Raw genomic sequence first — 24,804 nt, 5'->3', positions numbered from 1 at the left:
AAGAAGAAGAAGAAGAAGAAGAAGAAGAAGAAGAAGAAGAAGAAGAAGAAGAAGAAAGAAGAAGAAGAAGAAGAAGAAGAAGAAGAAGAAGAAGAAGAAGAAGAAGAAGAAGAAGAAGAAGAAGAAGAAGAAGAAGAAGAAGAAGAAGAAGAAGAAGAAGAAGAAGAAGAAGAAGAAGAAGAAGAAAGAAGAAGAAGAAGAAGAAGAAGAAGAAGAAGAAGAAGAAGAAGAAGAAGAAGAAGAAGAAGAAGAAGAAGAAGAAGAAGAAGAAGAAGAAGAAGAAGAAGAAGAAGAAGAAGAAGAAGAAGAAGAAGAAGAAGAAGGAAGAAGAAGAAGAAGAAGAAGAAGAAGAAGAAGAAGAAGAAGAAGAAGAAGAAGAAGAAGAAGAAGAAGAAGAAGAAGAAGAAGAAGAAGAAGAAGAAAGAAGAAGAAGAAGAAGAAGAAGAAGAAGAAGAAGAAGAAGAAGAAGAAGAAGAAGAAGAAGAAGAAGAAGAAGAAGAAGAAGAAGAAGAAGAAGAAGAAGAAGAAGAGAAGAGAAGAAGAAGAAGAAGAAGAAGAAGAAGAAGAAGAAGAAGAAGAAGAAGAAGAAGAAGAAGAAGAAGAAGAAGAAGAAGAAGAAGAAGAAGAAGAAGAAGAAGGAGGAGGAGGAGAAGGAGAATGACGAATAAATTAAATTGCTGTTTGTCTGTCTGCTGTTGTAATGTTTATTAACCTAGTAAACATGAAAAGCAAAAACAAAATCGGAGTAGAAGGAGGAGGAAAAAAAAACAGCATCAGTCGGAAGATGAGAAAGAGGAGTAGTAGTAGTAGTAGTAGTAGTAGTAGTAGTAGTAGTAGTAGTAGTAGTAGTAGTAGTAGTAGCAGCAGCAGCAGCAGCAGCAGTAGTAGTAGTAGTAGTAGTAGTAGTAGTAGTAGTAGTAGTAGTATTAGTAGTAGTAGTAGTAGTAGTAGTAGTAGTAGTAGTAGTAGTAGTAGTAGTAGTAGTAGTAGTAGTAGTAGTAGTAGTAGTAGTAGTAGTAGTAGTAGTAGTATGCAAATGTGCAGCTAGGCGTATCCTTTGTTGAGTATGTAACAAAGTATATGACCATATGTATATTATAGTAAATTATAATAATCTAAATGGTCTGACAGGACAGACGAACAAAACTGTCGAGAAATCACAATAACTGCAACACTTAATTTATTGTTACATTATCGTTAATTCGTCACATCAGGTAGGACGCCATCCATCCATCTCTCAGTCGTCCTTGGTGTTTCATTCACCGTGTTTTGCTGATAAAGAGTAAGCCCGAAACGTCCACAGTATGTCTTCATTTAATAAATTGGAGCTTACATTTCAGTACGTATCGTTAGGTACCTAAACCACAAAGAAGTACCTAACTAGTGTAATGAAACACTTAGATTTGAAAAGACACTCACAACATCGGCTCTCTTATTTTTCGTGAACCCAATGTCCCGTCTGTTGTCTGCCATAGGTATTCTAAATCGAGCCATCCTAAATTTGATTGAGTCTTGACTCTATTATTTCCCATATGCAGGAAGGTTTGTAATTTGATGATTGTTTGGAAAAATATGATTAAACAAAATTATACGAAGAGCTCTTTAATTAACAAAATCAAGACATCGAGCTTCAGTAGCAGACGCATGCTGCTCAGTTGTCAACGTAAACAATGACAGTGACCAAAGCAGCAGTCACTAAAAATTAGATTTTGGCCAATTTGAACAAATAATTAGGTATTTAAAAAAAAAACCAATGCACAATTATTATATATTAGATAGCAATTTAAAACGAGAACAGCGATGGGTTAATTTTTATTTGGACCTCCTCAACCGTCAACCTCAATCTCAAATCTAACTCAACTAACTGATTTTCTAGCAAGACGTTTCCGTTTCGTTAATTGAAGTCTTGGAAGAGAATAATTGCCAGCCTATATACAAATATCTAGCAACTGTATGCCTATGAAGCACAAAGGTTTCTTGACTCAAGGTTGTTTAAGAATCACATGACAAAATAAGCTGGAATTTAAGACATTATCAATAATAATAGTTAGTTTAGTATTTTTCATAGAATTCAAGAGGTACACTATAGATAACAAAATTGGCATCATGCTATGGTGAAGATCTTCTGAGATTGATGGGGTTGTGGATAGCTCATCGCCACCGTGAAGTTTGTATTCTCTGTTGTCTTCTAGAACTTTCCTACTCATTTCATTTCTTGCTATCAACATAAGTACCAGCTCCACTCACTTTTCTGAATTATCATCTTGGAGTGTAGCTGACCAAGGAAGGAACAGAAGTCAAATCAAGGATAGGCATGGCGACAGCGTTGATGGCGAGACTCAACAAGATTTGGAAAAGCCAGATGAGCTTCCAATCAAATTTCGATTGTACAGGTCACTTGTACTATCCGTGCTACCATATGTGTGGCTATGTGGTCAAGTGATATGACATTCGCTTTCGGATCGGAAGGTCTTGGGTTCAAGCCTCGCTTGTGCATAGTTGAGTCCTTGGAGAAGGCTCTTTACTCACAATCTCTCACCGTACTATGTAATATCGTCTAACAGGCGTCATGTCCCGTCCTAAGTGTTAAATGTTGCTGTTGACCTGGGACCCCTTGTAAAGCGCTTTGAGTATGTTTAGTGGATTTTGCGTTATACAAAAGCTCAATTTAATTTATAGGCTTGTGAAGCCTGGACAATGAATGCGGAATTAGAGAGGCGAATCAAGGTTTTTCGAGAGCAGGAGTTACAGGAAAATGCTACGAGTTTCATATCTGGAACATAAAACTAATAAAGAGGTTCTTGAAGATGTGGAAAAACTAGTGGGAAGTCAGGAACCTTTGGTGGACGTTCAAAGGAGAACAGGAAGATAAAAGGCAAAAATGTGGCTGGATAACATCAAAGAATGGACAGGATTGACGCTGTATGAGCTGACAGAGAGAGCCAGTAACCGATATGTGTGGTTCCATTTGTGAAGGCTTGCACCCCGCAAGTCCTCCCAATGACCATCTGGTCATGGGTGTGAGTGAGTGAATCATAGTACGGCAAGACTTGACGACTGAGGGGTCACTAAAATTTTATTTCATTTTAAGGTCTCTTTGCTGGGCGGGCAGGGAGGCACTTACTGTGTCTTCTATCCCCTTTTATCTGTTTATCCAACATGCTTTTCGTCTGCCTTGGGATGAGATTACTTGGTTTTGTCCTGGCCCTGGCCAGATACCCTAGCAGGAGGGAAACAGTCAAATGTATAGTCAGTTTTGGGAGATGATATTTTTCGTCTTGTAAGTCATTTCTCTGTTATGCACTGTATTGTATTGTGTTTACATATTATATATGATTTGTAAATATTTGAGTATATTCCTCTTAGTGGGGGCCTGTGCTTGTGTCTGGATGAGACTTTAAGGTGATCTCAAACTAAGTACTTTGATGGTGTGCTCTTGGAATCTACATCTGTTTCCTATTTGAACCAATTGCCCTTTTTGTCTTACCTTTTCTTGGGTGATTTACTTGTCATTCTAGAACTTTTTACTATCCCATTTTCTTCATTTTTACTGATGCTGATATGACCTTAATGTGTTGAAAGCGCTGTAAAATCCTTAAAGACAAACAACATAAACGAATCTGAAACTTTGCGTCACACATTCCCACAATTTTAAATTCAGAACACTGAGTGGAGCAGGTACTTATGTTGAAAGCAAAAAATAAATGAAGTGGGTCGTGGATAGCTCATACGGTAGAGTCACACGATCTTCCCTGCCAGGCGGCGTTGTCGTACCAGTAAGGTCACGGGTTCGAGCCCCCATTGCTGCTGCGAACTTTTTATTCTCTGCTGTCTCCTGGCACTTTCCTACTCACTTCATTCTTTGTTGTTACATTTCCACAATGCGATGATAATCTGTTTGCATGAATTTTATTTTTATTTCTTGCAAACAATTAATGTTATTCCAATCTTTAACCACTTTTCAGATATTTTCAATTGAGATTTCCAATGAAAAATTCAAGACCTGAAAGTAGCTGATGGTGATGACGGATGCGATGTCAGTTCAATTAGAGGAAATGTAGTCACCAGAGGTAGCAGTAACATATAGTCTGAAAACACGACCATGTCGTTAGAGCTTAAAGATACATTGGAGGTGGAGACTCCTTTGAGCACCAGCCAGATACAGCTCCTGCTTGGAGACATAACCAAACTACCCCTTGAGGAAAAGGTGGATTTTGTGTTTACCTCAGCTTTTGTTGGTATGTGAAATGTTTTCTCTGATATATAATCTAAATATTGTTGCTCGAAGCTCGAAGAAATAAATAACAATGTGAAATTGAATTTAAGCTTCAATTTAATATACGAAAACAGATAAACTAGACGTTTGACCACATTATCTCATTCGCCTGTACACTGCGTGGAATCAGCGCTATTTCAGTTGGAACTCCCAAGGGACCAATAACCCTTCCTGCTCACTACCTGCATGAGGTCATTGGAGTTCAACTGGTATCAGGCAGTGCCGTGTCCAATGGGGGCAATTATGGATATTTATGGTCTTATAATATGTCTGTATAGCGGGAAAACAATAACAGGCTCTTTCACTTCATTATTTTGATTTGAAAAATCAGTTGTCTTTCTAAACATCAGTGAAAATTTGACATTCTTGTGGTTAATAGTTTTCTTTGGATATCACAAATTGTTGATCTAATTTTAAGTGCTTGTAAATTATGGTGCACTTAAATTAAAAATTTGTTATTCAAAACTCAGCGGCAGTAGCTCAAGAATTTTAATAAATATCAAAAGTACATATATGCATCTATGTTCCTGTGCAATATTATCATATTGGCAGTTGATTTTCTTGATTTGTTCATGGTTTTGTAAGTTCTGTATATTGTTTTTACCAATTCCGTTCCTCTCAAACAGTTGTGTTGATCATAACAGTAAACTGATATGATTTATGTCTTTATGTGGTAAAATAACTCATAAAGATAATATTTTATTGACCAGTAAAGACTAAAAACCAATATTGTGTATGATGTCAATATCTCAATTTACTATCAATCTGCCTATAAAGTATGACCTCTTTACAAGAAAAAAATTCAATTACCCAACAAGGTTACTGGACATGCTACAAATATTGCAGTAACAATCATCAATTACAACTAACACTAAGCACTGGTACTGTTAAATTAAATGATTTGCTCAAACAGACGGACACAGTATGTGGACAAAAGAGGATTCAAAATTATGAGGGCATATAGTTTATTCCAAGTTGTAACCTTTTTTTCCTTATTGACCAACTACATTCAAAACGAACACATTGTCCATACAGGTTATATAGAATCATCTCCTTTCCTCCAAGAATACACATTTAGTCATTGTCTTATAAAGTCATCTGATATACCATTGTACTCCAGTCAGTCAAATTTAGAGATAAAACAACTGAATAACAACCAGAGTCAAATCAATACAACACCACAGGCATACCACAGTAAGATCATTTAATTTTTGGGAAATCACTGCCATATATATCTGGACACTTCATTCTATAAAAAGTTAACACATTCACTTGTGCACAAAAGGAGAACTTGAACTTACATTATATATATTACTTATTCAACATGCAAGAATACCCTAAACATTGACACCTATATGACACTATAAAGTCGGCATTTCCTGAGACAACCACACAAAAGCAGTACCGTATACATCTTCAAACTATAATGCCTAACAGTCATAAAAAAAATATAATTTTGACTTGAATCGTAAGGGATTTAAGTATAGAAAAAAGTTATCAAGCCATTGAAAAGTTGGCTTTCAAATGTGCCCAAAACTCATAATTTTTAAATAAGTTAAATGCTTAAAAAATAATATATTAGTATTATTTTCGTCTAATGGTTTATATTTTATTCCTAAACTGATATTTGGACATAATTCATGGCATGGAATACTATGGGAGAGAAATAAGGATCTCACCAAGTCATGTCAAATAAGAAATTTACAATAAAAAATTCATATCTTTTAAGGTTTTACTGCCCGGACAACAAAACTTGGCATGTGTCAAGGTCATCATTTTTACTTTACAATGATGCTTGTTTCAATCATTTCCTGCCGCTGGGAATTAAATTATTGATATGCAAATTACAACAAATTAATTTCATTGATAGCTCAAAAACCACTGAATTGACACATCTCTTATGAGCAGCCTTAAGGGGATACATTATTATCAACCATGGCATATGATGAAAGAAACCTTTGCTTTGCTTGTGGTGAGGGAACAATTTTCATATTTGTGTTAGCAACTGAGCAATACCATGAAATATTGCAACAATTAATTACCATCAGTGGCATCACAGATTCCTACTGACCGCTACCTGTTCCACCCATGGGCTGACCCCACTAATGGGGAATAAATACTTCATATTCACTGTTTTCCATTTTCCATGCTCGCTCAATGTAATGTAATGAAATGTAAATTGGGTAGGTGGTCTTATGGTACGACACTCGTTTTTGCATTGGAAAGTTCTGGGTTCGAGCCTTGCTCGCGGCATTGTTGAGTACTTGTCTTATCCCTTTATTTATTCAATCATTTTTTTTTTTCTTCATTTTTCTTTTTATTGATTTTAAGCGTCACCATTTCCATATATATGGATATTGACCATATAATAAAGTAAAGTCTGCAGTTACAAATGACAGGAAAAAAAATAGTTATAAACAAATATAGGAATAAATCCCGTTGACATCAGACATCTTGTTTGATGGATTATCTATATCCTTTTCATGGAATGCCAAATCAACGGTACCTAATGATGTCATGGCAGAAGCGTATAATTTTTTCAAACATTTTATAGCAATAAATAAATATGTATAAATGAATTATAAATTAGCCAAAAAAAATTTTTTTTTTAAATACACGTTTCCCTTATTTCGTCTCAATGTACTTTAACCTTTCAGGTAACTATACTCCTGTTCATGGGACTCTTATTGGAAGCCTTAGACACAATCTGGACATCAATGTGGGTAATTTGGCCAAAAGGAAAGAGATGGACTTGAGACAACAGTTCTCCTGCTGGCTGTCTGCCCCCTTGGGTGATCATTTGCCCTATCGACGTCTAGTTTGTTTTGAGCAGTAAGTATCACGTGGGAGTCGGAAAAAGGAAATGTGGAACAGTGCAGGGCTGCCAACTGAACACGAAAAAAGGCATATTTGTAAAGCGCTTTGAGCACATTTAGTGGATATTGCGCTAAATAAAAGCTCGAAATAAATCTCACTTTGTATGCTTTTTTAACAATTGTAAGATTGTATGCTTTTTCTCTCAGATTGTACCTTTTTTTTTTTTTTATGAGACTCAAATCTTAACATTATAAAGTCAAAATTGTTTTAATTCTGTTTTTTCATAAGGTGTTTTTGGCATTCTCCATATTTCCTAAACTGCATGCTTTAACAATTGATTGTTGTTTGATAGATTTAAGTGGTCTGTTTGCATTGCTTCATCATTTTCAATTTTCTTGACGTCTCTTAAGTTCCCCCCCCCCCCCCCCACCCAAACTTGTTGCAAGAATTTATCTACTCCAACTATTTTTTTTCTTGTAAATCATCTCTCTGTTATGTATTATTATGTTTGTTATTTTGAATATATAATAATATAAGCATTTGAGTGTATTCCTCTCGGTGGGATCTAGTGCTGGTGTATGGGTGAGATATTTAGGTGATCTCAAACTAAGTACACTGATAGTGTGCTCTTGGAATCTACATATGTTCCCTATTTGAACCACTCCCCTTTGTCTTATTTTTTTCCTCATGTCCTTTTATGTGGTACATCTAGAATCTTTTCACTATCCAATTTTCTTCCTTTTTACTGGCGCTGATATGACCTAAATGTGTTGCAAGCGCTGTAAAACCCTTAAAACAAACAAACCATATCTACTCCAATGTTACCTGACGGAAGGGAGTGGTATGACTGAAGGCTTCTATTTTCAAATTGTACACCTTTTCTCCATATCTTACTCTTGTTGAGTGGTTGGGGTTCCTGACCTCCCACAGTGGGCAGGGAGGTCACTTACTGTGGCTTCGATCCCCTTATATCTGTTTTCCAACATGCTTTCTGTCTTTGTCTTGGAATTGAGATTACTTGGTTTTGTCCTACCCTGGCTGAGAGGGAAACAGTCAAATGTATAGTTGGTTTTGGGAGATGATATTTGTTTTCCTTGCAAGTAATCTCTCTGTTTTGCACTGTATTATGTTTTGTTTACATATTATAATATGATTTGTAATCATTTGAGTGTATTCCTCTTAGTGGGAACCTGTGCTTGTGTCTGGATGAGACCTTTAGGCGAATGTCTTGCTTTTTAAACTTACATGTGTCATAAATTGTCGGGTCTTGATAGCTCAGTTGGTAGAGCACTCGCTTCACACTCAAAGGGACTAAAATCGATCCTGGATGCAGTCAAGATTTTTTTCTGATTCTCCCGTCCACCCAGCAGTGATTGGGTAGCTGGGTCAGTTATAACTAGCGGAAATTACATTGCAATAGACTAGCTTCCTATCCAAAGGGTAGCAAGCAATTGTCATTGCCCATTTCATGCTAAGAAACAAGGGATAAACTCTGGCTCCATGAGCCTAATGGCTCTGATAAAAATATAAATAAATAAAGTAAAATTCCATCTATTCATCTCCAAGGGGAAATCTGTCTTTATGGTCTTTTTCAAGGGAAGACTGGAATAATCCAGGCATCAGCCGCAGTGCACTGCTGCAAAGTGAGCTATAGCGAGTTGACTTGCTCAAGGCCACACAGAAAGCCGGGTAACCATACCGCTGAGTCAGCCACGCTGCCCTAAACTTGTTGAACTTACTTCTTCCTTTTTTGTCCCTTCCAAGGATTGCCAGTGATGATGTAGATATACAACTGTCCAGATTGTTCCGTGCTATGATGCCGATATTCAACAACCAAGACACGTCGGTCATCACACCTGTACTAGCCACAGGAAATCAGGTATAGAATTTTTTCCCCAGCTTCTTTTTTTTTTTTTGGAGGGGGGCTGGGGGGGGGGGGGGGGGAGTGTGAGGGTCCTGATTGTTGAGTTGGTAGAACACTCACTTCACACACAGAGGATCATCGATTGAGATTTTTTTCAACCCCCCCCCTTCTCTCCTTGCCCTGTCCAGTTAACAATAATTGTATAGCTGAGTCTCATAAAATTCACAAAAAGTGTGGAGCGGGTGTTTGTAACACTAATGATGAGAAAAATAGGGTATGGAGAATTAGTGCCAAATGAAAACAGAGAATGAAAAGTCACGGGGTCGGTCAGTGCCACACTCGGGATCCAAATAACTTGACACCCTCCGCCTGGCCGAGAGAGAGTGAGAGAGAGAGAGATGAGAGAGAGAGAGATGAGAGAGAGAGAGAGAGAGAGATGAGAGAGAGAGGTCGCACAACTGACTGAGCTATCCAGCCACACAAAAAAATGGCTTTCAAACTTGGTACCAATCATGCGCCCCTCTACTCTCGGCTACTGTGGAGACCACAACGAGGCTGGCTAGCAAACCTGTGAACTCTGTCTACTGGGTGAAAGAAATAATATTATGAAATTGATTGTAGGCTTCAATTTAATTACAAAAACAGATCAAATGAACGTTTCGGGTTTCCCCTTTATCAACAAAACAGGATGAACGAAACACCACAGATGAATGAGATAGTGTGGTAGTGGCGTAGTTAAGATGGATTACATTACCTAGTATACTGGGTGAGCAAATTAAGCTATCCACTCTCCTCTGTATGAAACAAGACATGGTAACATATAAGCATGTGCGCTATGCGGTCTTGTGGTATGACACTCGCTTTCGGATCGGAAGGTCCCAAGTTCGAGCCTCGCTCGGTGCATAGTTGAGTCCTTGGAAAAGGATCTTTACTCACATTTTCTCACCATACTCAGGTGTAAAATGAGTACCTGGCCGTTAACAGTGTTGTCAATGTCCTAAAAAATTGTTATACCGCCTAACAGTCGTTAAAAGCTCAATTTAAAAAAAAAAAAAAAAAAAAAAGTATCTAGGAAACTCATGAAATAGCTCCATATTGGGTTGAATAAAATTCAGAAAGTGTGTGGAGCGTTTTGGGGTCCACTGCTTATTTAAAATGAGGGATTGCATTGTTATGGATATGCATCATTTTACCTTTGAGGGATTGCATTGTTATGGATATGCATCATTTTACCTTTGAGGGATTGCATTGTTATGGATATGCATCATTTTACCTTTGAGACATACAATGTCACAACTTTAAAATGTTTTCCATCTGTTTTCTTTACTTTGAATCCTCCAGATTTAAAACGAGTGATTGCACATAGATTAATATGCAACTATGTGGTCTTGTGGTATGACACTCGACTTTAAATTGGGATGTCCTGGATTCGAGTCCAGCTCTGAGCGGCACATAGTTGAGTCCTGGAAAGGCTCTTTACTCACATTATCTTACTTTACTCAGATGTACAATGAGTACCTGGACGTTAACAGCGTTGTCTGTCAAAAAAAAAAAAGATTGTAATATCGCCTAACAGGCGTCATGTTTCATCCTACATGTTGCTGTTGGCTAGGGACCCTTTGTAAAGCATTTTGAACACGTTTAGTGCATATTGCATTATATAAATGCTCATTGTTTTTTTAAAAAAATCATTATTACTTTAAATGTGAGACCATTTTGTCCATCTGTTTTTCTACCCTTTGACTCCTCCAGCGTAAGCCTATCCAGCTAGTATTGAAAGCCATGGTAACGGCAGCTGTAGAATGGATAAAGGCTGGACTTCCATTACGATGTTTCAAAGTTGTTCTCTATGCCGCCGATCTGTCCAAGATGAACAAACAGAACACGGAATGTCTGCAGGTTTTTGCCAAATTGAAAAAGAAAATATTGAAAGGAGAGGAAAAGGCAGTGAGTTTTCTATTCATTTATGTGAAATTATGTGAAAAAATTATTTTCTATTAACTGTCTCCTTATAAGTCTATTTTAGAATTTTCCCTTAAACTTCACACCTAACATGAAAATAGAATTTTCCTACTCTAACAGAAAAGCAACACAAGTATTTTCTATTCATAATAATGTTCAGAACATGACTTGTACAACACAATGCCAAGTTTTTATAGCTATAACAAATATACATTTTAAAATTTTGTGATGAGGAAAGGAAATCAGTAAAAGGCATTTTATTTTATTTTGCCTGTATGATTTTTTTCTGTCAAAGAATTCCAAATGCAATGATCTACTGAATTCTTTACTCAGGTGATTGGGGTGGTGATTGTTCTTTGAGATAAAATCAATATTGTTCGATGTTTATAAAAACACTGTGTGCGTTTACTTGTATGTGTTAGGTTGTAATATGAACTTGTTTTTAACTCTTTCAGCGCCATTGGCTACACTGTGCAGCCAGAGCACAATCTGTTCTACTGGCCAATGGCCGCACAGTGCGGCCCGTCTTGAAAGGCAAAAATGATAATGGGATCCAATCCTACTTTCTACAAAAGTACTATAAATTGGTATCATTTCTTTCATCAGAACATTCAATTGGCCCTAGGGGGGTATTTTAATTGAGATTTTGTGCTGAATTTGAAAGTCCCTTTGTCTTAGCTTGTCATTCTCATGCTGCCTCAATCAGGTGTCAGCCATTTTGAGACAGAAATGCCAATATACCCTCAGCGCTCAAAGAGTTAACTCACTCAAACCTAACACCGACTATATCTGCAGTTTACCCAGCTTACTTTTACTCCATGCCTATTTATTACATTTTTCTGAAACAAAATATAGGCGTATATCAAATCTATTTTTTTTTGTTTAGTTTTTGCATGTTCATAGTAGTTAAATAAAACTATGTACATGCTCATTTTTAATACATTTTTCCAATTTTGAAAAGTAGCAAAAATCTCTAGGATTGAGTGAGTTAATCGGTATAAAGAACAGCTATGTGGTCTAGTCGTATAACACTCGCTTTCGGATCGGAAGCTCCTGGGTTCGAGCCTCGTTCTGTGCATAGTCGAGTCCTTGGAAAAGGCTATTTACTCATATTGTCTCACTGTACTCAGGTGTAAAATGAGTACCTGGCCGTTAACTGCGTTGTCTCTGTCTGAAAAAAATTGTGATATCGCTTAACAGGCGTTTTGTCTCGTCCTATATGTTAAGTATTGCTGTTAGCCAGTTAACCCTTGTAAAGCGCTTTGAGCACGTTTAGTGGATATTGTTCTATATAAAAGCTCAATTATAAATCCCAGCAGTCCAGCAAGCTTTTGAACGTGGATTTTGCTCAAAATGGCATTCTCTCGATATTTCATTTTTGTGGTCATTTAAAAAAGAAAATTATCACCTTTTATCTTACTTTTATGGGTGGGGTTCCTGACCTCCCATAGTGGACAGGGGGGTACATACTGTGTCTTCTATCCCCCTATGTCTGTTTTCCAACATGCTTTCTGTCTTTGTCTTGGAATGAGATTACTTGGTTTTGTCCTGGCCCTGGCCGGATACCCTGGCTGGGAGGGAAACACTCAAATATATAGTTATTTTTTGGAGATGATATTTTTTCCTTGTAAATCATCTCTCTATTATGCACTGTATTATGTTTTGTTTAAATATTATTTATGATTTGTAAACATTTGAGTATATTCCTCTTAGTGAGGGGCCAGTGCTTATGTCTGGATGAGAGATTTAGATGATCTCAAACTAAGTACTTTGGTAGTGTGCTCTTGGAATCTACATCTGTTTCCTATTTGAACCAATTCCCCTTTGTCTTACCTTCTCTTGGGTGCTTTTAATTGTAATTCTAGAACCTTTTTACTATCCAATTTTCTTCCTTTTTACTGGCGCTGATATGACCTAAATGTGTTGCAAGCGCCGTAAACCCTTAAAAACAAACATCTCAAAGGCATCAAGGAAACTTTACTTTTACAAAACAATTTATTGTCACTTTGACAGATGATCAAGACCCAAAGCTACGATGTCTGCTTATCGTTCAGCGAGGACAACAAGGATCTAGCGCTGATGGTGGTACAAGCCCTACTCGACCAAAACTCTCAACTATCCGTCCACTCGGAGAGGTTTAAGTTCAAACCAGACGTTCTTTGGCAGGAACACATCTACCACGTCATGACTAATTCCAAAAGGTGAGTATTGATTTGTGGCTATGTGGTCTAGTGGAGTGAGATTTGCCTTCAGATTTCATCATCATCATCATCGTCATCATCATCATCATCATCATCATCGTCATCATCATCAAAATCATCATCATCATTATTTATTATTATTATTATTATTATTATTATTATTATTATTATTATTTTATTATTATTATTATTATTATTATTATTATTATTATTATATTATATTATTATTGTTATTTTTATTATTATTTTTATTATTATTATTATTATTATTATTATTATTATTATTATTATTATTATTATTATTATTATTATTATTATTATTTATTATTATTATTATTATTATATTATTATTTATATTATCATTATTTGTTTACTTTTTAAACAAATATTGATTTTTAAAAGTTTTTTTTTTTTTTTTTTTTAATTTATGTATTAATGATAATTTAAAAAATATTATTATTATCATTATTCCTTTCAAACTTTCTTTGTGTCCACAGAATCATAACATTAGTGACCCCGTCCTTTGTAAAATATGCCGAATGCTTAGAACAGTTCAGTATGGCCCTGTGCTGTAATCGCATCAAGAAGCAGGAGTCTGTCATGCCTTTCTACTTGGAGACGTGCGACGCTTTACCCAGCTACATGAGTCTTGTGCAATACATTGAATGCAGGTTATGACGATAAAAAAATAGTCCTTTCTTTTGTAGTCTTTATACTCTGTCCTTACCAGCCATTTTCTGAATTTTAGCTTAATCTTTAACTCACTCAATCCTAGAGATTTTTGTTACTTTTCAAAATAGGAAAAAAATGTATTAAAAATGAGCATGTTATTGATATGTTACTTCAACTAGCATTAAAACTAAAATCATTAGCTTTGATACTACACCCATAATTTGTTTCAGAAAAAATGTAATAAATAGGTATGGGGTAAAAGTAACCCTGGTAAACTACGGATATAGTCAGTGTTAGGGTTGAGTGAGTTAAACCTACCCGACACAAAAATAGATTTTTCTTACTCAAACAGAAAAGCATTAAATACATTCTATACATGATTTTGTTTAGCAAAATAAGCTCTGCAACACAGTGTCAAGTTTTTATAGGTATAACAAATGGGATATTATAAAATTTTGTTATGTGCAAATGAAATTAAAACGAGAAAAGAATAATAGTAAGCAGAGGCTATCTAATCGAATAATAATAATATATTAGATTGAATTTATACATGACAATGTGAAAATCTCAAAGTACTTTACATGCATAGAATTCAGAAACAGTGTAGAGCAGGCACTTGTATCAAGAATGTTGAGAAATATAGGGTAGTGTCAGATGAAAACACAGAATGAAAATTCACTCAGGATTTATTTGATACGATACCGTCTGCCTGGCTGAGAAAGAGAGATGGATATAGACCTGTAAATTCTCAGTCAATTAACTGAAATCAGTCAATTCGTCAAATTCAAATATTTTAAAAAAGGAAAGAAAGAAATGAAGAAAGAAAGAATTCATGAATTGTAGTCGAATGACCGTGAAGTAATTAGGAATGTTCCACAGCGCTACCCATAGCTCATGGGCCGTTTATATTTACGATAGATATATTGCCAAGGCTAAGCGACGCTTCTTAGAATTGCCGTGTCTGAACACATCCCAGTATATTTTCACACAGCCTTCGTGAAATTATTTTATCACTTTCCAAACCTGTCGTGATCCCAATGGTAGCCAATTTTAACTGAGCCGCTAAGCGATAAATTTCACTGTTTCGTCTAAACCAAAATTGACCACATTTACTTGGTGGAACCTAAAAGTATTAAAATCTTTAATGCAAAAGCCGGAAGTGCGTTATGAAGACACTTTCAAATTGAAAGTTATATGATTGCTACAAGCACATCTTGATTGCCTCACGTTGTAAACAAACTGGTTGACCGTTTCTTCACTGATTGGGTACCTAATTATAAGAAACAATTGTAAGTAGCCTAATTAATTCCCACGTAAATTAGTTTTCTGCCATTGTTTTGCTCAAGTGAGCTTGCTATTTACTATTCATCTCGATTTATTTGATTTTTCTGATACAAAGAGTTTCAATGAAGTTCAGTTTCAGTCTCAGTTAATTTTTATAGAGTTCATTTACAGGTCTATGGACAATCAACCACACTCGCCACTGTGTTATCCAGCCATTGTCTCAATTGCATCCCGATTTTGACTCTCTGACACTGTGATATTTTTATTCTCTGTTTCTATCTGGCACTTTGGGGGTTCTGATAGCTAAGTTGGTAGAGCACTCGCTTCACATGCAAAGGGACAAAGATCAATCCCAGGTACAGTCGAGATTTATCTCTAACCCCTGCTAGTCCACTCAGCAATGATTTGGTAGCTGGTTTTGTCAGAGCCAGTGGAAAGTACTTTGCGATAGACATAGAATCCCTTCTGAAGGATAGAAAACAACTGCTATTTTTTATTTCAAGCTATAGAAACTGGGATAAACTCCTGCTTCCGGATGGGGTTCCTGACCTCCCATAGTGGGCATGGAGGTACTTATTGTGTCTTCTATCCCCCTATGTCTGTTTTCCAATATGCTTTCTGTCTTTGTCTTGGAATGAAATTACTTAATTTTGTCCTGGCCCTGACCGGATACCCTTGGTGAGAGGAAACAGTCAAATGTATAGTTAGTTTTGGGAGATGATATATTTTTCCTTGTAAATCATCTCTCTGTTATGTAATATATTACGTTTTGTTTACATATTATATATGGTTTGTAAACATTTGAGTGTATTCCTCTTAGTGGAGACCTGTGCTTGTGACTGGATAAGACTTTTAGGTGATCTCAAACTAAGTACTTCGATAGTGTTCTCTTGGAATCTACATCTGTTCCCTATTTGATCCACTTCTCCTTTTTCTTACTTTTTCTTGGGTGCTTTAATTGTAATTCAAGAACTTATTATTATCCCATTTTCTTCCTTTTTACTGGCGCTGATATGACCTTAATGTGTTGCAAGCGCCGTAAAACCCTTAAAAACAAAAAAAAACATAAAACAAACTCTGACTTCATGGGCCTAATCGTTCTGAAGGACTACTTTTTTTGTGAATACTGCAAAAAGACAAGTTTACATACATCTATAACTATGCTGATAACTGTGAACAGAATTGCATCAACGCCGTAAAAATAGCCATGAGAACCGTCTTTACGAGACTATGAAAATAGCCCACGGCGACTAAAACTCGAACTTTTAGTTTGAGCCAGCGCTCCACCAGTGGGAGGGTAATTAATCAAGTTGTGACAGATCGATGACTCATCATGCTACCGGCATCGGCATTTTCGCTACCTGTATTTTTTCTCTCCGATTCTGCATTTTATTGATATTTTCAAATAATCGTTGCTCAATAATCCGTTGACGTAACTTTTTCTTATTCATATATTCTTGTTCTTCATAATGTAAAGAATATTGTCATACCATTTGTATGGCTATGAACCGAATGGTTTTACAACGCCACTCTCCACGAGTTGTACTATAATTCAATGCAAGATCATAACTATAATTGGTAAGAAACATGTGAATAAATAGCATAAGTCACCGTACAGGCAAATAATTTTGGGATAATCAGAAGCAGAAGAGAATGAGGAAAAAGTGTATGTAAGTTTTATGGCCTGTTCAGACCTGGCAGTCCTGTGAGAGGTCTTGATATTGTGGTAACTCCTTATCAAATCCACCAGTATCCTGTCCACAAATTAGCCAGTCACAGTGATGACTGGAAGGTATGTGTTAGTGTGTGTCTTATAAAACTGATATCCAATCATTCCTTATGAATAAGATTCACTTGATGACATATTTCATTAATTAATAATATAAATTCTATGGTCTGTCACGTTCCCGATCACATTGTCAGTAATAAATTTACTAAGAAATATTTCTATCACTCTCTCTCTTCTATTTTCACACATCACAACTAACAAAGTTTCATGTCTAATCACAATGCATGCAACACCATTATGAAAACAAATAAACAAGTTTAACAATAGTTTCTCATCTATTTTCAACACCAACCAGAAAGGAGAGATATCATTCTAATATTTAGGATTATTATTAGGGGCCTTTATGAAGTACTGACGTCTGGTTCAACTTGAAGCAATGATGTTTCCATTGTGAAAGACAATTTTGCTTTTTCACTTCGAAGTCCTCCTGCTCTTTTTTCAATCTTCCCTATGCTAGAATGGAGCAGTTGACCACCTTGCTCGCCATGGAATCCTAAACCTATCTTATATCGCTTCAACCAGTAAATGCAGTGCATTTCCAATATATGTAATTTGGGGGTAATTGAGTGAGGAATGCTTCTCTGTAATTCTGCAAATACCTTGCGACGGCTTCCTCTGCTCTTTTAATTTCTTCTGATGACATGGGATTTGAATGGGATACTAATTTATGTACATCGCTGTAGCTGTCATTTAAAGTATTATATTTGATCTCAAGTTGAATTATTTTCGTGATTAGGGTGTCTCTTTGGGTGTTTGTACTAACTGCATGTATAGCTGTCTTTGTAAGGTGTCTGTAGATTACTTTCTTTATGTATTTGTGGCAGTGATTGGCAATGAAGTGGCCACCTTGAAATGCTTGTCTGACAATTTTATTCTGATCTAAAACATTTTGTATTGCTTTTCTAACTGGTCCGATGATACTTTATTTACATTCTTTCATGTCATGCAATTTTTTCTTTATCTTTTTAAATTGCTTCTCCCACCTCCTCTTTTCAAACATCTTTTGCCACAAAGTCTACATAGATTATTTAGTTTTGTTATATGAGTTTCAAGAGAATGTTCCATCCTTGTCTGAAGTACAAAAAAAATTATTTCAGTACCACAAATAAAATTAATATAAAAAAATAAAATCACTCAACCAAAAATAATAATGTTATTTCACACAACGGATTGCCCAGATTTTAAATAATCATAACTTTTTTATTTCGTGTGAATTAAGCGTACTTCTTGGACATACTAATTGCAAATTTATTGAATTATTTGAGGGTGTAAGAAAATATGACCCTCATGGTGACAAAACATGTTTTAAAAATATTTTAATCAATGATATACGGTGGACAGAACAATTTCACTCACTAATTTGAAATATTCTTATCTGCTTTATAATCCAATTGGCACTTCACAAAAATATATATAATTACGACAGAAATTTAAAATATTAAAAAAAAATAAGAAGAAATTGTGTGTGACACATAGGTTTCCAGTATTAAGTGATGTAAGGAGTGCATTTCTTATGAATTTTTTGACAATATCACCCTTGTTTTCGGACCTCGCTTACCTCCCCTTGTTTCAACTGACGAAGGTGCAGGTAATTAATCACTTGTGACAGGTGAAGTTCCCTGTTATCAGTGATTTGCCTGTGATCAGGGGAGTGGAATGGGCGACAGGGGAAGATGCACAGTGGGTGGCACGGGGGATACAGCAAGATCAAAGCAAAAACTAAAGAGTCAAAAATTAAGTTAGTTTTATTCGCCGTGAGCCCCGAGAACCATCTTTACGGGACTGTGAAAATAGCCCCGAGAACCATCTTTACAGGACTATAAAAATAGCCACTGCGTTTTAAAAATGCCATCTGGCATTTCTCCATACTCTATATTTCTTATCATAATTTACATTTATTTTATTTAACTTCTAAAGTAAAAAAAAAATAACGATAAGCATGGAATTGTAAGATACAATTGATTAGACGAAGACAGATACTGTGAACATATTGGGTTTCCCCTTTATCAACAAAACAGGATGAATGAAACACTACAGACGAATGAGATAATATGACAGTGGCGTTATTAAGGTGAATAAACAAAAACATTGATGGGGCAGGAAATAATATACTCCTTTGTAAGGAAGCACGAATTAAAATAGAGCAATAGCTATTAATAAAAGGTGCGCAATCAATTAAGTCAAAAAGAAAAAAAAGGGAGGTGGAGAGGTACTGTCTCTTGCCCCATTAAAGTTTTTATTTCTTCACCTTAACAACGCCACTATCCCATTATTTCATTTGTCTGTAGTGTTTCATTCATCCTGTTTTGTTGATAAAGGGGAAACCTGAAACGTCTTCATCCATACTTATCGTTATTTGTTCCTTCGAGCTTCACGTAGCAACATTTTCATTAAAATTAAAATAAGTTACGTGTCTGGTGGCATCTAGTGTTGGTTTTTTGTTGCTTTTTGAACTCTTTCATCGCTGAGGCTATATTCTCATTTCCATCACAAAATGTTCTGACCACCTGATTGAGGCAGCATGAGAGTGACAAGCTAAGACAAAGTGACATTCGAATTTGGCGCAAAATCTCAATTAAAATACTTCCCTAGGGCCAATTGAATGTTCTTATGAAAGAAATGATACCGTTGGTTCAATTTATAGTACTTTTGTAGAAAGTTAGGATTTGATAACATTATTGTTTTGGCCTTTCAAGAATGGCTGCACTGTGCGGCCATTGGCCAGTAAAACAGATTCTGCTCTGTCCACACAATGTTGCCAATGGCGCTGAAAGAGTTAAATTATATATTTTTCTCCTTCTATCTGCAGACGGAAAGATCCGAGTGATGACATTTCACCGTTGATTAGAAATGCAGCTCAGGGGGTCATTGAATCACTGTCCCTATCATCTTCATCTCCCTCAAAATTACCATCATCATCATCGTCATTGTCACCATCATCATCATCGAGTAAAAGACAAACAGATCAATCAAAACCTTCTTCAACCACCACCAATAAATCGCTATCTAAAGAGTCTTCCTCTCCCAAACAGAACAGCACCACTACTACAACAAGCAATCATGTAGCAGATGAAGTGTTTCCAAGTTTAGTTAATAACGCCACTTCTGCAAGCAATCGTGTGGCTGGTGAAGTGGTTCAGAGTAATGATAAGAAGTACGACATCTTCATTTCCTATTCACACCAGCACGGAGAAGACCCAAAACGGTTGGTGGAATATTTGCAATCTCTCAACTCAAACTTGGAAATTTTCTTCGATGCGGACGGGTTGAAGGCAGGTATGTGATTGTTATTTTTTTAAAATTTAGGCCTAGTTGGGATGGTTTATGTGGTCTAGTGGTATGTCACTCGCCTCCACATCGGAGAGACCTGGGTTAGAGTCCAGCTCTGAACGGTGCATAATTGAGCCCTTGGAAAGAAAAGCCCTTTACTCACATTCTCTCACCATACTCGGGTGTAAAATGAGTACCTGGAAATTAACAGCATTGTCTCTGTCTGAAAAAAATAATAATTGTAATATCGCCTAACAGGCGTTGTGTCTCGTCCTACATGTTAACTGCTGTTGCTGTTGCTGTCATAAAAAAATCTCTACTTCACCCCAGATTGATCTCGGTCTCTTTGTGTGTGAAGCGAATGCTCTACCAGCTGAGCAGTTGGGACACCTACCAGATTAAAAATGCTTTGAAATTTTTAGAGCTCTTGCTATGATTTTAAACTTCCTTTTCTATGTTCAAATAGCATCCATTCTATTGTAGAATGTTTTTAAAAAGTTATAAATGAAAGCAGCTTTTGAGGGAAAGTGGCAGTTTGTCCATTCTGAAAACACAGATGATTAAAATCATTAAAAGAAAGAACAAAAGAACCTGCTGGCAAAATGAGATAAAGAAAGAAAAGAAAAAGATAACTCATTAATTTGTCTTTAGTGTTTCATTCATTGGTATTGGCAAACGGGCACAACGATTATTATTAACAGAAAATGTTGATTTGAATTCATCATCACCACCGTCATCATCATCATCTTCTTCTTCTTCTTCTTCTTCTTCTTCTTCTTCTTCTTCTTCTTCTTCTTCTTCTTCTTCTTCTTCTTCTTCTTCTTCTTCTTCTTCTTCTTCTTCTTCTTCTTCTTCTTCTTCTCTTCTCCTTCTCCTTTCTCCTTCTCTTCTCTTCTCTCTTCTCCTTCTTCTTCTTCTTCTTCTTCTTCTTCTTCTTCTTCTCTTCTTCTTCTTCTCTTCTCTTCTTCTTCTTCTTCTCCTTCCTTCTCTTCTTCTTCTTCTTCTTCTTCTTCTTCTTTTCTTCTTCTCTTCTCCTCCTCTCCTCCTTCTCTCTCTCCTTCTTCTTCTTCTTCTTCTTCTTCTTCTTCTCTCTTCTCTTCTTCTTCTTCTTCTTCTCCTTCTTCTTCTCTTCTTCTTCTTCTTCTTCTTCTTCTTCTTCTTCTTCTTCTTCTTCTTCTTCTTCTTCTTCTTCTTCTTCTTCTTCTTCTTCTTCTTCTTCTTCTTCTTCTCTTCTTCTTCTTCTTCTTCTCTCTTCTCTTCTTCTCTTCCTTCTTCTTCTTCTTCTTCTTCTTCTTCTTCTTTCTTCTTCTTCTTCTTCTTCTTCTTCTTCTTCTTCTTCTTCTTCTTCTCTTCTTCCTTCTTCTTCTTCTTCTTCTTCTTCTTCTTCTTCTTCTTCTTCTTCTTCTTCTCTCTTCTTCTTCTTCTTCTTCTTCTTCTCTTCTTCTTCTTTCTTCTTCTTCTTCTTCTTCTTCTTCTTCTCTCTTCTTCTTCTTCTTCTTCTTCTTCTTCTTCTTCTTCTTCTTCTTCTTCTCTCTTCTTCTTCTTCTTCTTCTTCTTCTTCTTCTTCTCTTCTTCTTCTTCTTCTTCTTCTTCTTCTTCTTCTTCTTCTTCTTCTTCTTCTTCTTCTTCTTCTTCTTCTTCTTCTTCTTCTTCTTCTTCTCTTCTTCTTCTTCTTCTTCTTCTTCTTCTTCTTCTTCTTCTTCTTCTCCTCCTAATTGAATTTATCTCCTCTCACCTTACAGGCAACCTATGGCAGCAAACACTCTATAACGCCATAGAAAACTCACACTGCATGGTGGCCTTTTTAACTCAAGGGTACTTATCTTCTCCTGTGTGCAATGAGGAATTTAACCTAGCCACTGCCAGGCAATTTGCTAAGGTCAGTAGTATTACTTTGTGAATTCTGTCTGATTTTATTAAATTTATGAAGCATTCCCATCCACACACACGCACACACACACACACGCACACACACACGCACACACACACACACACACGTGCATGCACAACACACACACACGCACACCTTACTTTTTCTTTGTCTCTCCCCTCACCCTTTACTCCCCCTCCTATCCATCTCTCCCAGGTCGTAATATGACTTCAATATATAAATGTAATATAAATGTATTTTTCTTCTCTCTTCTCCATCTGCTTGTGTCATCATCATCATCCATCGTGGCTCGTACTCTTGAGCAGGTTGCCGGTCAGCTGTCTCCACGAATCACGATGGTCTGCAGTGCCCATGAAATCTGTGTTGCTTTTTAAATAAATCACTTTTGGCCATTCTTAGGTTATTTAGATATGTCATTCTTTGTCTTCCTCTAGCTCTATTTCCTTCGATCATCTCAGATGTTAGCATTTTTTCTATTCCGTCACTTCTCCACACGTGTCCCAGAAACCATAACGTGTCTCTTTCTGATGGTATCGATCAACATTCTTCCCTTTCTCACCTTCTCCAACACTTCCTCGTTCGTATACCTGTCTGTCCATGATAGCCTCATCTCTCTTTTTATTATGCTGAACCTTCCATAGTCTGGGTGGGGTTCCTGACCTCCCATAGTGGGCAGGGAGGTACTTACTGTGTCTTCTATCCCCCTATATCTGTTTTTCAACTAGCTTTCTATCTTTGTCTTGGAATGAGATTACTTGGTTTTGTCCTGGCACTGGCTGGGAGGGAAACAGTCAAATGTATAGTTTTGGGAGGTGATATTTTTTTCCTTGTAAATCATCTCTCTGTTATGCACTGTATTATATTTTCTTTGTATTATATATGATTTGTAAAAAATGTTAGTGTATTCCTCTTAGTGGGGAGGCCTGTGCTTGTATCTGGATGGACTTTTAGGTGATCTCAAACTAATTACTTTGATGGTATGCTCTTGGAACTTACATCTATTTCCTGTTTGAACCAATTCTCCTTTGTCTTACCTTTCTTAGGTTCTCTGATTGTAATTCTAGAACTTTTTCTAACCCATTTTATTCCTTTTTACTGGCGCTGATATGACTTAATGTGTTGCAAGCGCCGTAAAACTCTTAAAAACAAAAACAAAACGAACCTTCCATAGTTATCAAATCGGTGCGGCTATGTGGTCTTGTGGTATGACACTCGCTTTCGGATCGGGAGGTTCTGGGTTCCAAACTCGCTTGGCGCATTGTTGAGTCCTTGGAAAAGGCTCTTTACTCACATTCTCTCATTGTACTCAGGTGTAAAATGAGTACCTGGCCGTTAACAGCGTTGTCTCTGTCCGAAAACAAAATGTAATATCGCCTAACAGGCGTCATGTCCCATCCTAAATGTTAAAGGTTGCTGTTTGCCTGGGACCCCTTGTTGAGCGTTTGAGCATGCTTAGTGAATTATATTGCGCTACATAAAAGTTCAAATTAATTTAAATGTAAAGTCATGAGCAAAAATGAGTATTACGTCTTCGAAAAAGAATAAGATAACAAAAACAGAGTGTTTTGAGCTCAAAACCCATCTTCAGCCAATAACAAACAATCAAAACATTAACTTTATTTCTTATACCATTTCCGAATTGAGAACAATTGAATAGAATCACGTGACTTGTCAGTTCATGTTCCACTCTGAGCAGGCCAGACGGGTTTTGTGCAGACCTGCCAACCATCCCGGATTTTCCGGGACTATCCCGGATTTAAGCCACCATTCCGGAATCCCGGAATTGAGCTTATAATCCCGGAATGTCGAAATTTTTTTTTTTTTTTTTTTTTTTTTTTTTTTTTTTTTGCGAATTTTTTTTTTTATTTGGTCACTGACCACAAAAACGAGTTTTTTTCAATTTGTTTCATGTGGCTTAGTATGGTTTGATCCTGACCTCCTCGTATATTGTACATACAGTTTATTTCTAGTTTTGGTGAGTACAATTTTATTTTCTCGACATTTTCCTTATATCCCTGATTGGGATGAAAAATCCTGATTTTGCTCCTCAAAATCCCTGATTGGCATAATCACATGTTGGCAGGTCTGGTTTTGTGTTTTAAAAACAAAACAAACAAAATACTTTTCTTTGACAGGACTCTTTTCTCCACCTCCCCATCCACACCGGCGTGATCGACAAACTACCCAAGTGGTTCAGTCACGTGCCCTGCGTGGACTTGAGGGAGGAGAAGGACGGGCTGGAGACCCTAGCCAGACAATTGAACGACATGATTGGACAGTTTAAGGTTACTCCAAAGGTATGTCAAAAATAAATTAAACATTTTTTTTAATGATAAAAATAAAATATGACTTTTGTTTATCCTCAGGGGTGTCCAGATGGCTCAGTTGGTAGAGTACTCGCCTTACATGCAAAGGGACCGTGATCAATCAAAATACAAAATAATGAATATAAAATATGACCTTTGTTTCATCCTCAGGGGTGTCCCAGATAGCTCAGTTGGTAGAGCACTGGCTTTACATGCAAAGGGACTGAGATCAATCAAAATACAAAATAATGAATATAAAATATGACCTTTGTTTCATCCTCAGGGGTGTCCCAGATAGCTCAGTTGGTAGAGCACTGGCTTTACATGCAAAGGGACTGAGATCAATCAAAATACAAAATAATGAATATAAAATATGACAATTTGTTTCATCCTCAGGGGTGTCCCAGATAGCTCAGTTGGTAGAGCACTTGCTTTACATGCAAAGGGACTGAGATCAATCAAAATACAAAAT

General features: G+C 36.5%; 1 protein-coding gene across 2 annotated transcripts in view; it reads left to right on the top strand.

The window, feature by feature from the left end:
- The first annotated feature begins 1,417 nt into the window (after positions 1-1,417).
- The window catches only part of LOC144980258 (uncharacterized), a 51,652-nt gene continuing 28,265 nt past the window's right edge, over positions 1,418-24,804 (top strand). The window contains exons 1-10 of one of the 2 annotated variants that reach the window (XM_078927887.1): positions 1,418-1,542; positions 3,966-4,238; positions 6,934-7,108; positions 8,858-8,972; positions 10,710-10,904; positions 12,933-13,120; positions 13,618-13,791; positions 19,675-20,141; positions 21,878-22,014; positions 24,162-24,323. In XM_078927887.1, coding sequence (XP_078784013.1) covers positions 4,103-4,238; positions 6,934-7,108; positions 8,858-8,972; positions 10,710-10,904; positions 12,933-13,120; positions 13,618-13,791; positions 19,675-20,141; positions 21,878-22,014; positions 24,162-24,323 — 1,749 coding nt within the window. In that variant the 5' untranslated portion in view covers positions 1,418-1,542; positions 3,966-4,102. Of the gene's footprint in view, positions 1,543-1,618; positions 1,735-3,965; positions 4,239-6,933; positions 7,109-8,857; positions 8,973-10,709; positions 10,905-12,932; positions 13,121-13,617; positions 13,792-19,674; positions 20,142-21,877; positions 22,015-24,161; positions 24,324-24,804 lie in introns of those variants that run through there. The other variant, XM_078927888.1, reaches the window with a different exon arrangement.

This window comes from Berghia stephanieae, chromosome 9, assembly GCF_034508935.2.
Source record: "Berghia stephanieae isolate SIO BIC M18660-M18661 chromosome 9, UCSD_Bste_1.3, whole genome shotgun sequence".
Lineage (NCBI taxonomy): Eukaryota > Metazoa > Mollusca > Gastropoda > Nudibranchia > Aeolidiidae > Berghia > Berghia stephanieae.
Note: the sequence above shows the minus strand (reverse complement) of the source record. Positions and strands in the feature narration are given on the sequence as shown.